The sequence below is a fragment of the Mesoplodon bidens genome, assembly GCF_964165515.1.
Source record: "Mesoplodon bidens genome assembly, chromosome: 8".
Classification (NCBI taxonomy): Eukaryota; Metazoa; Chordata; class Mammalia; order Artiodactyla; family Ziphiidae; genus Mesoplodon; species Mesoplodon bidens.
In genome coordinates, this window is record NC_138165.1 from 52,527,711 (window position 1) to 52,544,063 (window position 16,353).

A 16,353-nucleotide genomic window follows, 5' to 3' on the forward strand; every position below is an offset into this window, starting at 1 on the left:
TTACACCCACTTCATAAAAATAAAATAATTTGGAAGTTTCTCCACCCCCTATTAATACTAGTTTAAAAAGAAATGGACTTATCTAATCTTTAAAATTTTGGTAGAATTCCCCTGTGAAACCATGCAAGTTTAGTACCTTATTTTGGGGTGGGGTGGTGGTGGTGGTGGTGGTGATAGTGGTGGATTTTTGGGAGGAGCAACATTCTCTATTTCTCTTATGGAAATCTGATTTTTGTCTGTTTGTTTTGTTTTTTAGATTCTCTACAATTGACCCTTGAACAACATGGGTTTGAACTGTGCAAGTCAACTTATATGAGGATATTTTTCAATAGTAAATTCTACAGCACTACATGGTCCTTGTTTGGTTGAATCTGAGGATGTGGAAGAACCTAGGATATGGAGGTCTGACTATAAGTTATACACAGATTAACTCCTGCATTGTTCAAGGGTCAACTGTACTTCCTCTGAGGTATTTTTTTAAAAAAGACGTTTTTTCCCCTACAAAATTGTGTATGTGTGTGTGTGTGTGTGTGTGTGTGTGTGTAGTTCTTTTGATGTTTAGGAAGGTTTACATTTTTTCCTTATTGTCTACTTTCATAGTTATAACATTTTATGACACCCTGAGTTCTCTAATTCTTGAGATAGTATCTATTAGTTCTTTATAATGAATAATGATAAAGTTGTGTCCCCACTTTTTTGTCCATTGCTCTTTCTCTACCATCTGATTTTAACATTTTTTTTACCAATATACTTTTTAAATATGCATATACTTCTTTTGTTTGATTTATAAGCTTTCAAAAGTATCTGAACACTAACAGCTATTATGGTTAAGGCAAGAGGTGAATCTATCTCTCAAATTTCTTTTATTTTTCTTCTACAGTTGTACTATTTCTATGAATACATGGTCAGAGCAAATACCTTTTATGTTCTGTTTTGCCACCTTAGTTCCCACATTGGTTTTGGTTTTAGTTCTGTGGTTAAATGCACTTATTGGAAGACTTTTGCTTTCAACCAATATGAAATAACAGTAACAAGATTTACTTTTCCATTGGAAACAAACAAAAAATGGACAAAATATATATGAAACCATTCAAGACACTGGACATCGATCACCAAAGGACAGTGACCCCTGAGAGAGGGCAGTGAAATGAGGTGGGCTCTATGATTACCCAAGCTTGTTTCCCTTGGAAGAGTTTCTAGTCTCTGATGCAAGGAGGAGGAATCTAAGGAGAGACTGGTAGGACCCCTGGCATTGAGGAGATAGAGGTAAGAGTCTGGTTAGATAAAAACAATGCTGAAATAGAGCTGCTCAAAGAGAGAATCCTGGAGATCTGTAGAGGGTCCCAGTTGATCATTCATCTGAGTGCAAATTGTCACATGCATGTTAGGAAACTCTCAAGGTCAAACTAAGAACCATACGAAAAAACTACAAGGAATAATGCCCATTGCTCGCAAAAGGCCAGAAATAGTGCCCGTTCCCAACAACCAAACTGGAAAACCTCATGATTCGGTCAGGGCTGTGGTCTCAATTGAGGCTCAGCTGGGGAAGGATCTGCTTCCAAACTCACATGGTTGTTGGTAGTATTCACTTTCTTGTGAGCTGTTGGAATAAGAGTTTCAGTTTCTTGCTTGCTATTTCTGAGAGGCCACCCTCATTCCTTTGCCATGTGGACTGTCCTAACATGGCTGCTTATATCCGCACATCCTGAAAAGGAGAGTCTTCTTGAAAGGCAAGATGATACAATCTTATGTAGCATACACACATACGTCCTGTCACCTTTGCTGAATTCTGTTGTTTAGAGGCAAGTAGCTGGTCCTGCCTGCACTCAAAGGGAGGGATTACACAAGGCATACATACAAGGAGGTGGATCATGGGGGTCACTTTAGAGTCTGTTCTCTACACTAGTGTTTACAAGGATATCTTAAAAGCAGCCAGATTAAAAAACCAACAATATCGAGTTACATCAGAAGAACAAAATTAAACACTACAGTAGATTTCTCATTGGGAACATCTCAAGGAGAAGACAGTGGAGCAACATCTTCAAAGCACTGAAAGAAAACCAGAAACAATCAAATGAGAATTCTATACCCAGTGAAAATATCTCTCAAAAATAAAGGTAAGGGCTTCCCTGGTGGCGCAGTGGTTGAGAGTCCGCCTGCCGATGCAGGGGACACGGGTTCGTGCCCTGGTCCAGGAAGATCCCACATGCCGCGGAGCGGCTGGGCCCGTGAGCCATGGCCATTGAGCCTGCGCGTCCGGAGCCTGTGCTCTGCAACGGGAGAGGCCACAACAGTGAGAGACCCGCGTACAGCCAAAAAATAAAAAATAAAATAAAAAAAAATAAAAATAAAAAAATAAAGGTAACAGAGATGGTCAAAATAAAACAAGTCCTGGGGATATAATGTACAGCTTTGTGACTATAGTTAGTAATACCATATTATGTATTTGAAAGTTGCTAAGAGATTAGGTCTCAAAAGATCTTGTCATAAGAAGGAAAAAGAATTGTAATTAAGTGTGGTGATGGATGTTAACTAAACTTATTTTGGTGATCATTTTGCAATCTGTCGAATCATTATATTGTATACCTGAAACTAATACATTTTTAAGAAATAAACAATAAACAACTAAAATATCCAAAAGTAAAATAAAGGGTTTTACCTGAAAGAGAGAAGAAAGAATTGAGAAGAGAAAAAGAAGCAAGTAAGAAACTTCATTTGGCGTCATTTGTCACATTAGACACCCCTCTTCCAGCACTACTGTCATTGAATTTGTGATTCCACCAGGGTCATAATTTTAGGTGAGAAGCATATATCTATCTATTATTTCCCCCAGATCTGGGGTGATGTGTGCCTATATTTGTGCATCCCTACTTTACTGGTAGGTGGTGGCAGTAAAGCCAAAATACATATCTTAGTTCTTTTTTTTTTTTTCTTAGTTCTTTTGAATAACTTTATCTTCCACTCTTTTCCTTCATAAGGTAACTTTTTAAAGAGGCAACGAGTTTTCTAATTTGAGTTTCCTAAGAAGTCCTTTAACTAGACAATAACTTGAGTGTTTCATATTTAATTTAGAATAGTATGTTAAAATATTTAAACTATTTAAATAGTAATAATTTAAATTATTAAAATAAAATAATTTTAAATTGACTTTAAGTAATTTAAATTATTTAAAATAATATTTAGCATGATTTTCAAAATGCATGTATTTCTAAATACAACTATGTTTTATATCAAAAATATTTTAATTTTTTGACTGAGGGTCTCAACTCTAGTTTCCTTAAGTGCTAGTGGAAAAAAAATAGTACTTGTGCTTTTTTTTTTTTTTTAAAGTTTATTTATTTATTTTTTTAATTAGTTTCTGCTTTATAACAAAGTGAATCAGTCATACATATACATCTGTTCCCACATCCCTTCCCTCATGCATCTCCCTCCCTCCCACCCTCCCCATCCCACCCCTCCAGGCGGTCACAAAGCACCGAGCTGATCTCCCTGTGCTCTGCGGCTGCTTCCCACTATCTATATACCTTACGTTTGGTAGTGTATACACGTCCATGCCTCTCTTTCGCCTTGTCACAGCCCACCCTTCCCCCTCCCCATATCCTCAAGTCCATTCTCAAGTAGGTCTGCGTCTTCATTCCCGTTTTGCCCCTAGGTTCTTCATGACATTTTTTTTTTTAAATTCCGTATATATGTGTTAGTATACGGTATTTGTCTTTCTCTTTCTGACTAACTTCACTCTGTATGACAGACTCTAGGTCTATCCACCTCATTACAAATAGCTCAGTTTCGTTTCTTTTTATGGCTGAGTAATATTCCATTGTATATATGTGCCACATCTTCTTTATCCATTCATCCGATGATGGACACTTAGGTTGTTTCCAGCTCCGGGCTATTGTGAATAGAGCTGCAATGAACATTTTGGTACATGTCTCTTTTTGAATTATGTTTTTCTCAGGGTATATGCCCAGTAGTGGGATTGCTGGGTCATATGGTAGTTCTATTTGTAGTTTTTTAAGGAACCTCCATACTGTTCTCCATAGTGGCTGTACCAATTCACATTCCCACCAGCAGTGCAAGAGTGTTCCCTTTTCTCCACACCCTCTCCAGCATTTATTGTTTCTAGATTTCTTGATGATGGCCATTCTGACTGGTGTGAGATGATATCTCATTGTAGTTTTGATTTGCATTTCTCTAATGATTAATGATGTTGAGCATTCTTTCATGTGTTTGTTGGCAGTCTGTATATCTTCTTTGGAGAAATGCCTATTTAAGTCTTCTGCCCATTTTTGGATTGGGTTGTCTGTTTTTTTGCTATTGAGCTGCATGAGCTGTTTATAAATTTTGGAGATTAATCCTTTGTCAGTTGCTTCATTTGCAAATATTTTCTCCCATTCTGAGGGTTGTCTTTTGGTCTTCTTTATGGTTTCCTTTGCTGTGCAAAAGCTTTGAAGTTTCATTAGGTCCCATTTGTTTATCTTTGTTTTTATTTCCATTTCTCTAGGAGGTGGGTCCAAAAGGATCTTGCTGTGATTTATGTCATAGAGTGTTCTACCTATGTTTTCCTCTAAGAGTTTGATAGTTTCTGGCCTTACATTTAAGTCTTTAATCCATTTTGAGCTTATTTTTGTGTATGGTGCTAGGGAATGATCTAATCTCAAACTTTTACATGTCCCTGTCCAGTTTTCCCAGCACCACTTATTGAAGAGGCTGTCCTTTCTCCACTGTACATTCCTGGCTCCTTTATCAAAGATAAGTTGGCCATATGTGCGTGGGTTTATCTCTGGGCTTTCTATCCTGATCCACTGATCTATCTTTCTGTTTTTATGCCAGTACCAGACTGTCTTAATTACTGTAGCTTTGTAGTATAGTCTGAAGTCAGGGAGCCTGATTCCTCCAACTCCGTTTTTCGTTCTCAAGATTGCTTTAGCTATTCGGGGCCTTTTGTTTTTCCAAACAAATTTTGAAATTTTTTGTTCTAGTTCTGTGAAAAATGCCATTGGTAGTTTGATAGGGATTGCATTGAATCTGTAGATTGCTTTGGGTAGTAGAGTCATTTTCACAATATTGATTCTTCCAATCCAGGAGCATGGTATATCTCTCCATCTATTTGTATCATCTTTAATTTCTTTCATCAGTGTCTTATAGTTTTCTGCATACAGGTCTTTTGTCTCCTTAGGTAGGTTTATTCCTAGATATTTTATTCTTTTTGTTGCGATGGTAAATGGGAGTGTTTTCTTGATTTCATTTTCAGATTTTTCATCATTAGTGTACAGGAATGCCAGAGATTTCTGTACATTAATTTTATATCCTGCTACTTTACCAAATTCATTGATTAGCTCTAGTAGTTTTTCGGTAGCATCTTTAGGATTCTCTATGTATAGTATCATGTCATCTGCAAACAGTGACAGCTTTACTTCTTCTTTTCCAATTTGGATTCCTTTTATTTCCTTTTCTTCTCTGATTGCTGTGGCTAAAACTTCCAAAACTATGTTGAATAAGAGTGGTGAGAGTGGGCAGCCTTGTCTTGTTCCTGATCTTAGTGGAAATGGTTTCAGTTTTTCACCATTGAGGACAATGTTGGCTGTGGGTTTGTCATATATGGCCTTTATGATGTTGAGGAAAGTTCCCTCTATGCCTACTTTCTGCAGGGTTTTTATCATAAATGGGTGTTGAATTTTGTCGAAAGCTTTCTCTGCATCTATTGAGATGATCATATGGTTTTTCTCCTTCAACTTGTTAATATGGTGTATTACATTGATTGATTTGCGTATATTGAAGAATCCTTGCATTCCTGGGATAAACCCCACTTGATCATGGTGTATGATCCTTTTAATGTGCTGTTGGATTCTGTTTGCTAGTATTTTGTTGAGGATTTTTGCATCTATGTTCATCAGTGATATTGGCCTGTAGTTTTCTTTCTTTGTGACATCCTTGCCTGGTTTTGGTATCAAGGTGATGTCGGCCTCGTAGAATGAGTTTGGGAGTGTTCCTCCCTCTGCTATATTTTGGAAGAGTTTGAGAAGGATAGGTGTTAGCTCTTCTCTAAATGTTTGATAGAATTCACCTGTGAAGCCATCTGGTCCTGGGCTTTTGTTTGATGGAAGATTTTTAATCACAGTTTCAATTTCAGTGCTTGTGATTGGTCTATTCATATTTTCTATTTCTTCCTGAGTCAGTCTTGGCAGGTTGTGCATTTCTAAGAATGTGTCCGTTTCTTCCAGGTTGTCCATTTTATTGGAATAGAGTTGCTTATAGTAATCTCTCATAATCTTTTGTATTTCTGCAGTGTCAGTTGTTACTTCTCCTTTTTCATTTCTAATTCTATTGATTTGAGTCTTCTCCCTTTTTTTCTTGTGAGTCTGGCTAATGGTTTGTCAATTTTGTTTATCTTCTCAAAGAACCAGCTTTTAGTTTGGTTGATCTTTGCTATCGTTTCCTTCATTTCTTTTTCATTTATTTCTGATCTGATCTTTATGATTTCTTTCCTTCTGCTAGCTTTGGGGTATTTTTGTTCTTCTTTCTCTAATTGCTTTAGGTGCAGGGTCAGGTTGTTTACTCGAAATGCTTCCTGTTTCTTAAGGTGGGATTGTATTGCTATAAACTTCCCCCTTAGAACTGCTTTTGCTGCGTCCCATAGGTTTTGGGTCGTCGTGTCTCCATTGTCATTTGTTTCTAGGTATTTTTTAATTTCCTCTTTGATTTCTTCAGTGATCACTTCGTTATTGAGTAGTGTATTGTTTAGCCTCCATGTGTTTGTATTTTTTACACATCTTTTCCTGTAATTGATGTCTAGTCTCATAGCATTGTGGTCGGAGAAGATACTTGATACAATTTCAATTTTCTTAAAATTACCGAGGCTTGATTTGTGACCCAAGATATGATCTATCCTGGAGAATGTTCCATGAGCACTTGAGAAAAATGTGTATTCTGTTGTTTTTGGATGGAATGTCCTATAAATATCAACTAAGTCCATCTCGTTTAATGTATCATTTAAAGCTTGTGTTTCCTTATTTATTTTCATTTTGGATGATCTGTCCATTGGTGAAAGTGGGGTGTTAAAGTCCCCTACTATGATTGTGTTACTGTCGATTTCCCCTTTTATGGCTGTTAGTATTTGCCTTATGTATTGAGGTGCTCCTATGTTGGGTGCATAAATATTTACAATTGTTATATCTTCTTCTTGGATCGATCCCTTTATCGTTATGTAGTGTCCTTCCTTGTCTCTTCTAATAGTCTTTATTTTAAAGTCTATTTTGTCTGATATAAGAATTGCTACTCCAGCTTTCTTTTGATTTCCATTTGCATGGAATATCTTTTTCCATCCCTTTACTTTCAATCTGTATGTGTCTCTAGGTCTGAAGTGGGTCTCTTGTAGACAGCATATATATGGGTCTTGTTTTTGTATCCATTCAGCCAATCTGTGTCTTTTGGTGGGAGCATTTAGTCCATTTACATTTAAGGTAATTATTGATATGTATGTTCCTATTCCCATTTTCTTAATTGCTTTGGGTTCGTTATTGTAGGTATATTCCTTCTGTTGTGTTTCTTGCCTAGAGAAGTTCCTTTAGCATTTGTTGTAAAGCTGGTTTGGTGGTGCTGAACTCTCTCAGCTTTTGCTTGTCTGTAAAGGTTTTAATTTCTCCATCAAATCTGAATGAGATCCTTGCTGGGTAGAGTAATCTAGGTTGCAGGTTTCTCTCCTTCATCACTTTAATTATGTCCTGCCACTCCCTTCTGGCTTGTAGGGTTTCTGCTGAGAGATCAGCTGTTAACCTGATGGGGATTCCCTTGTGTGTTATTTGTTGTTTTTGCCTTGCTGCTTTTAATATGATTTCTTTGTGTTTAATTTTTGACAGTTTGATTAATATGTGTCTTGGTGTATTTCTCCTTGGATTTATTCTGTATGGGACTCTCTGTGCCTCCTGGACTTGATTAACTATTTCCTTTCCCATATTGGGGAAGTTTTCAACTATAATCTCTTCAAATATTTTCTCAGTCCCTTTCTTTTTCTCTTCTTCTTCTGGAACCCCTATAATTCGAATGTTGGTGCGTTTAATGTTGTCCCAGAGGTCTCTGAGACTCTCCTCTGTTCTTTTCATTCTTTTTTCTTTATTTTGCTCTGCATCAGTTATTTCCACTATTTTTTCTTCCACCTCACTTATCCGTTCTTCTGCCTCAGTTATTCTGCTATTGATCCCATCTAGAGTATTTTTCATTTCATTTATTGTGTTTTTAATCGATGCTTGATTCATCTTTAGCTCTTCTAGGTCCTTGTTAACTGTTTCTTGCATGTTGTCTATTCTATTTCCAAGATTATGGATCTTGGAAATAGAATCTTGGATCAGCTTTACTATCATTATTCTGAATTCTTTTTCAGGTAGACTGCCTATTACCTCTTCATTTGTTAGGTCTGGTAGGTGTTTATCTTGCTCCTTCACCTGCTGTGTGTTTTTCTGCCTTCTCATTTTGCTTATGTTACTGTGTTTGGGGTCTCCTTTTTGCCGGCTGCAGATTCGTAGTTCCCGTTGTTTTTGGTGTCTGACCCCAGTGGCTAAGGTTGTTTCAGTAGGTTGTGTAGGCTTCCTGGTGGGGGGGACTAATTCCTGTGCTCTGGTGGTTGAGGCTCGATCTTGTCTTTCTGGTGGACAGGTCCACGTCTGGTGGTGTGTTTTGGGGTGCCTATGGCCTTATTATGTTTTTAGGTAGCCTCTCTGCTAATGGGTGGGGTTGTGTTCCTGCCTTGCTAGTTGCTTGGCATAGGGTGACCCGCACTGTAGCTTGCTGGTCGTTGACTGAAGCTGGGTGCTGGTGTTGGGATGGAGATCTCTGGGAGATTTTCGCTGCTTGATATTATGTGGAGCTGGGAGGTCTCTTGTGGACCCGTGTCCTGAAGTTGGCTCTCCCACTTCAGAGGCACAGCACTGGCTCCTGGCTGCAGCACCAAGAGCCTTTCATCCACCCGGCTCAGAATAACAGGGAGAAAAAGTAGAAAGAAAGAATTAGTAGAAGAAAGAAAGAGAGAGGGAAAGAAAGGAAGAAGGGAAGAAAGGAAGGAAGGAAGGAAGGAAGAAAGAAAGGAGGGAGGGAGGAAGGATGGAAAGAAAGAAGGAAAGAAAGGAGGGATGGAGGGAGGAAGGAAAGGAAGAAAGACAGGAGGGAGGGAGGAAGGAAAGAAAAAGAAAGTGGAAAGAAGAGGGGTGGGAGGGAGGAAAGAAAAAGAAAGAAGGAAAGGAGGAGCAGAGGGAGGGAGGGAGGAAGGGAGAGTAGGAAAAAAAGAAAGAGCAGGTAAAGTAAAATAGAATAAAGTATGAAATATAGTAGCGTTATTAAAATTAGAAAGTAATTATTGAAAAAAAAAAAAAAAACGGACCGATAGAACCCTGGGACATATGGTGGAAGCAAAGCTATACAGAGAGAATCTTACACAGAAGATTACACATACACATTCACAAAAAGAGAGCAGGGGGAAAAATCAAAAATCTTGCTCTCCAAGTCCACCTCCTCAATTTGGGATAATTCGTTGTAAAAAGAGGAAAAGGGCGAGAAGTCTGAAATCTTGCTCTCTAAGTCCACCTCCTTAATTTGGAATAATTCGTTGTAAAAAGAGGAAAAGGGGGGAAAGTCTTAAATCTTGTCCTCAAAGTCCACTTCCTCAATTTGGGATGATTCGCTGTCCATTCATGCACTCCACAGACGCAGGGCACATCAAATGGACCGTGGAGCTTTAATCCGCTGCCTCCGAGGCTGCACAGAGAGATTTCCCTGCCTCTGCTCTCACAGCTCCCGGGTCTCAGCCTTGGACCTGGCCCCGCCTCTGCGCGTAGGTCGCCGGAGGGCGTCCGTTCTTCGCTCAGACAGGACGGGTTTAAAGGAGCCGCTGATTCGGGGGCTCTGGCTCACTCAGGCAGAGGGGAGGGAGGGGCGCGCAGTGTGGGGCGGGCCTGCGGCGGCAGAGGCCGGCGTGACGTTGCAGCAGCCCGTGGCGCTCCGTGCGCTTTCCCGGGAAAGCCGTCCCCGGGTCTCGGGGACCCCGGCAGTGGCGGGGTGCACAGGCCCCCCGGAAGGCGGGGCGGACAGTGACCCGCGCTCGCACACAGGCCCCGCGGCGGCGGCGGCAGCGGCGGCGGCGGCGGGCCGCGGCGGCGGCGGCGGGCCGCGGCGGGCGGCGGCGGCGGCGGCGGCGGCGGCGGGCCGCGGCGGCGGGCGGCGGCGGCGGCGGCCCACGCCCGTCTCCGAGGTCCATGCCTTACCCGCGGCTCGTGCCTGTCTCCGGCGCTTCCCCAAGCAGCCCTCTTAATGCCCTCTCCTCGCGCACCAGGAAACAAAAGGGAAAAAAGTCTCTTGCCTCTTCAGCAGCTCCAGACCCTTTCCCCGGACTCCCTCCGGGCTAGCCGTGGTGCACTAACCCCTTCAGGCTCTCTTCCTGCCGCCAGCCCCAGTCCTCTCCCTGCGCTCCGACTGAAAGCCGATACCCGAGCCTCAGCTCCCAGCCCCGCCCGCCACGGCGGCCGAGCAGACAAGCCTCTCGGGCTGGTGTGTGCCTGAGGGCACCGGTCCTCTGTGCCAGAATCTCTCCGCTTTGCCCTCCGCACCCCTGTTGCTGTGCTCTCCTCCGCTACTCCGAAGCTTTCCCCCTCCGCCACCTACAGTCTCCGCCCGCGAAGGGGCTTGTAGTGTGTAGAAACCTTCCCCCCTTCACGGCTCCCTCCCACTGGTGCAGGTCCCGTCCCTATCCTATTGTCTCTGTTTATTCTTTTTTTCTTTTGCCCTACCCAGGTATGTGGGGAGCTTCTTGCCTTTTGGGGAGTCTGAGGTCTTCTGTCAGCGTTCAGTAGGTGTTCTGTAGGAGTTGTTCCACGTGTAGATGAATTTCTGATGTATCTGTGGGGAGGAAGGTGATCTCCGCGTCTTACTCTTCCGCCATCTTCCTCCGGGGTCCTGAAGCATGTCCTTGCCTCCTATCACACTGGAATCCCATCAAGCCTTCAGGCTTCCTACCAGCTTACAGGATGGAATCTGCTGGCGTCTCCCCGCTTTTCCCCTCCATTAATGGCAGGGTCCCAGTGTGTACTTGCGACCCATGCTTTTCTCAAACCAGTGCTTCTCCCGTTTAGCGCGCGCCCGTACTTGTGCTTTTTTTATGATAAGGTTTTTATAATCTTTAATTTTACACTGTGCATGTGAAAATACTTTGAAACCCCTGGGGACACATACAATTTTTAAGGTATATTTTTAGAATCATAATATCATTTTTAACTTTCTGTCAAAAATAGGTATAGTTCTGGTTTTCAAAATGCCTACTGTAATGAAGATACTGTCTTTGGTATGCGGTCCTCTCACTGTTGTGGCCTCTCCCGTTGCGGAGCACAGGCTCCAGACGCGCAGACTCAGCGGTCATGGCTCATGGGCCCAGCCGCTCCGCGGCATGTGGGATCTTCCCGGACCGGGGCATGAACCCGTGTCTCCTGCATCGGCAGGCGGACTCTCAACCACTGCGCCACCAGGGAATCCCTGAAGATACTATCTTGAAGCACATGCTTTTATATTAAGAAATTGCAAGTTTTTGGTATCTGTGATCTGGTTTTTGTTCCAGTCTAATGGCTCTATTCCCCAAATTATTTGGTCTCCCACTTTATTAATTTTATTCCTGGATCAATTTGGGGCCAACTTTATCATGGTGAATTCCAATATTGCTCTAGTGGTTTGAGTATCTATGATTTCTACTATCTTGATGTATAGTACAGGAAACATTTTGTTAAAAGATATTTCACCCAAATACTGATATGTTCAGCACTGTTTTAATTGACTGCCTATAAACCTAAAGAATGTTATTGATTTACTGCCTAAAAAACAAAAACCAAAACAAACCCTTCAGTTTTTTGCATAATTGATACATAAAGATTTTCATTTGCAGTAATCAGAGTTTGGGCTGCATTATTTTGTGGATGGTAGGATTGAGAAGGTTAGAGATCTTTGTAAATGCTAGAAGCCTTTTAGTACTGTCATTAACCTGAAAGTCATGAAGCATTAAAAACAAGACACCTGGTCAACGCAGACCTCTGTACATAATATGTAGTGAAAAGTTTCAGAGGTATGGAGTACAATTGGGAATTCAGAGCAGGAGGTCATTTGTTTTTGTGGAGGCATTGGTATCTGACTGTACTTTGAAGGGTGGGTAGGACTGGGATGGACATGGAAGAGCAGCCAGACATAATAATCATAGCTTAACACTTAGATAGCATTTACTACTTTCCGGACACTGTTCTACGTGCTCTCAGTGTATTAACACATTTCACAACTGTATTAATAATTAATAAGGTGATGATTATCTTCACTTTTGAGTTGAAGAAACTGAGACACAAATTCGTTAAGTGGCTCATTCCAGTTTTCATAGCTAGTAAATAGTGGTACTGCCATTGAAACTCAGCTTTTTGGCCTCCGAGTCTCTCTTAATCACTATGCTGTTCTGCTTCTAATTATTGTGATGTATTTTATGGGAAGAGCAGGATAGGAGAAGTTAAGGAAGATTGAAATCATGGAAGCTTTTGAAAGGGAGGCAGAGGCATTCATATCTTATCGATGTGAGTATAAAGTGGTTCAGTCTTTCTAGAAAAGAATTTTATAGTATTGGGTTGGCCAAAAAGTTCGTTTGGGGTTTTCCGGCTGAACTTTTTGGCCAACCCAATACTGTATTGTATCAAGAATTTCACTAAGTGAAGTAAGCCAGACAAAGATAAATATCATATGATATCGCTTGTAAGTGGACTCTTAAAAGAAACAAAAAGATATAAATGAACTTATTTCTAAAACAGAAAGAGACTCACAGACATAGAAAACAAACACTGTTACCAAAGGGAAAAGGGGGTTGGGGGTAGGGATAAATTAGGAGTTTGAGATTAATATATACACACTACTATATTATAAAGTAGATAACCAACAAGGATCTACTGCATAGCACAGGGAACTATACTCGATATTTTGTAATAAAAGGGAAAAGAATCTGAAAAGGAATATATCTATATCTATCTATCTATATCTATCTATCTATATCTATATCTATCTATCTATCTATCTATCTATATATATATATATATATATATATATATCTGAATCCCTGTGCTGTATACCTGAAATTACCATGATATTGTAAATTAACTATACTTCAATAAAAAAAAATTGAAGTTATTGCCCTCTACATATTTGTCCTGAAGAATGTTGGGAGACAGTTCTCCATGGGTCTCTCACATTTCATATGGTTTGCAAGCAGAGACATTAAATGCCTTTTTGTCCTGTACTATCTTTTCAAGGAGGTTTGTAGCAAAATAGCATTGTAATATAGAGATAGTATTTCCCTTCTGATCAGATAGCTGGTTTATTTATTGTTCAAGTATAATAATATCTCCCTATAGAGCAAAGTTTGGGCAAGTTTCCTTGTAGCTCATTATGCAAGATTTGGGTTTCCTAAGCTCAGGGTTTCTTAGCTATGATGCAAACCCAGTGCCTATGCATCATCCGTGTAGGCCACTCCACATCACCCTGGTGGGCCTTGGGGGCCAAGGAAAACTGATGTGAGTGAGAAGCTCATGCTTGCTCACTGTTATCCCAAGTGATAAGTCCTTGTCTGACCCAGGGGTGTCATGCTTGCTGCCAGCATCCAGGAGACCGTGGTAGGCTAACTTGTTAACTTGCAAGTAGGGCAAAATCTCAGACCCTTCACTGTTTTTGACAAAAGGATGGTTAGAATTATCAACAAATAATTATGTATGATCATTGGAAAGTAATCCAACTGTCCAATAATAAGGAACAGTTTATTAAATTATAGTACATCCATATAGTGGAGTATTAATTCCATAATTGTTAAGTATTATTTTTTAAAGATTTAAAGACTTGGAGTATACTCATGAGAATGTTAAGTAAAAATTATATTATGAAAATGATCCGTATAGTACAATCTCAATTTTGTAAAATGTGTTTACGCATTTAGGAAAAAAACCCTGGGATAAAATGTGCAAAACATAAAACATTGTTAGATATAGGTTGTAGAAATTTAAGTGATGTTGTTTTCTTTTTCTATTTGTATATTTTCCAAATCATCCTATAATGACCATATATTACTTCTATAATTAGGAAAAATATACATTATTATTGAAGTCAAACTGAGGGATTTGACATGGTATAATAGGCAGAGTAGATAGTGTATATATTCTTGAGAGGACAGTAATATGAGGATACATAAAACCCCTGCAATGAAAGGTCTGTTTTTCATTAAAATGCACGTGTACAATATAACTGAAAACTATTAAAGCAAAAGCAAAAATAAAAAATCCAAGTTATAGCAGGGATTGAGGAAACATGGATAGTTTAGATATTCTAATTTAAGGAAACTTAATCCATTTGAACAAAAAACTAAGCTCATCAAAGCCTCTCGTTGTCTAATAAAAAGGAATTAAGTCAGTTAATCATAAGAAACAATATTTGCAAACTGAAGTGCTGAAAGATGAAATGATCTTATGTCTGACATTTGCTTTAAAATATTCCAGCAAAAAATAAATAAAAATAAAGTGAGAGGGAGAGTTGAACCAACCTTGGCAAAAATATTGATAGCTGTTGAAGTTGTGTGTTGGATACATGAGGCTTATTATGCTGTCTATTTTTGTATGTGCTTGAAAATTTGCATAATAAAAAATTAACAATATATCACTAATTTATGTAGTTTTAAAACAATATTCCTCAACCTTGGCTGCTCTCAGAATCCTTTAGGAACACTAAAAAGTACTGATGCCTGGATCCCACCTCCTCTGATTCTAATTTAGTAGGTATTGGGTGTGGCTTGGATATCAGGATTTTTTAAATCTCTCAGTTGATTCTAATGTGTAGCTCATGTTAAAACCCATAGTTCTAAGTGGACTCTGTTAAGTAGATCTTTATTATAAGGGACATTGAATGTAGTAATGGACAGTTTTTGCAGTATTTCTTTAAAAAATGTAGGTATGTTTTCTATTATGTTGGTTCATGGAACATCCCTCAGTAAAAAGTGAGAATAGGCTAATAATTTTTTCTTATAAAGATAGTCCTACTGAGTACCAGAATAAAATAGTGGAGGTACATAGCTTAACGGTTCTTTCACTTGATAAAATGATAAAGTTTCAGTGACTGTAAGGAATGAATAACTAACACTCCCTTTCAAATATTAGTTGAGTAAGAAGAGGCCTAACTGATGTAGAAAGCATAGTTTTTTTTAAATTTTAGCATTTTATAACTTTCATAAAGTAATTCTTGTTCATTTTAGAAAACTAAAAAGAATATTTAGAGATACAGAAGAAAATAAGCATCCATAATTCCATTATCCATGGTAAATATTGATAATATTTTATAGCATTTGATTTCAAATTTATTTTAACTTTATATTTGAAATTGAAAAATTTCAAACATAAATGTAGGGATAGCAGTATCATAAATCTCTAAGTGTACCCATCACTAAACTTCAATAATTATCAACTCATGATAAATCTTATCTCATCTGTGACCGTCTCCTACTTTATTCTCCCTTTCCCCACACTGGATTATTTTGAAGCAAATCTTGCATATTATATCATTTCATCTATAAATATTTTAGTATGTATTAGAGCAAATAATCTTCAGGTCATTAGCACATATCTGAGGTATTGGTATTCTGTGTTGACTGAAAGAAGATCCATATGCTATGGTTCCTAATTTTGTAGTTGCCAAAGATGGTGTTGTGTTATAAAAGTAAAAATCTGGCTTATATTTTTGAGCTGCAGAAGGATCTGCTGGCAGGGCTGAGACTTTTCTCAGAAAGTAACTCCATCAGTTTAAATGATGAAATAAGTAGTAGACTGAAATCCAAGAAACCCAGGGTTCTACCCATTAATCAGGCTTTAATTTAGAAGATTTTGAGGATTAGAATTACCTAATGTTTTGCTTTAAAATAACCTAAATTGGTCTCTTGGTCTCATTTTCTTTAGAGCCAGGTAGTTTTTCAAAGGGTTTGGCAGATTGAGTTAGTCACAGTGTGTTTTGGTAAAATTAACATGGAGGCAATATGTTAGAAAGGAGTTGAAGACAGGGAAATCACTTAAGAGGGTACTCAGTTTTTGTGGTCTGAGCTGATAAAAACCCAGTGTTGGAGGGTGGGAGAAGAGGCAAAATTTAGCATCTTTATTTATAGTAAAAATTAGCACAGCTTGGTGATACTTTGTGATAAGAGTTAGGAGTAGGGGAATAATCAAATATGCCTTCAGCCCTACCCTAGGGATCGAGCATAATTCTGTCCTCTTGGAAGAATGAGTAAAGTTGAGAAGCAAGAAATAATGGGGGGAAGAAAAGGATGAG

The 16,353-nt window shown here is 39.2% G+C and overlaps 1 protein-coding gene across 10 annotated transcripts in view; it reads left to right on the plus strand.

Annotated features, from left to right (window-relative positions):
- GTDC1 (glycosyltransferase like domain containing 1) overlaps window positions 1-16,353 on the plus strand; it is a 390,290-nt gene that overhangs the window by 138,054 nt on the left and 235,883 nt on the right. Inside the window, exon 2 of one of the 10 annotated variants that reach the window (XM_081242642.1) lies at window positions 257-469. The exons of the other annotated variants lie outside the window; for them this stretch is intronic. Within the exon in view, the coding sequence (XP_081098768.1) occupies window positions 351-469 (119 nt within the window). The 5' untranslated portion in view covers window positions 257-350. The remainder of the gene's footprint in view (window positions 1-256; window positions 470-16,353) is intronic. 10 annotated transcript variants of the gene reach the window in all.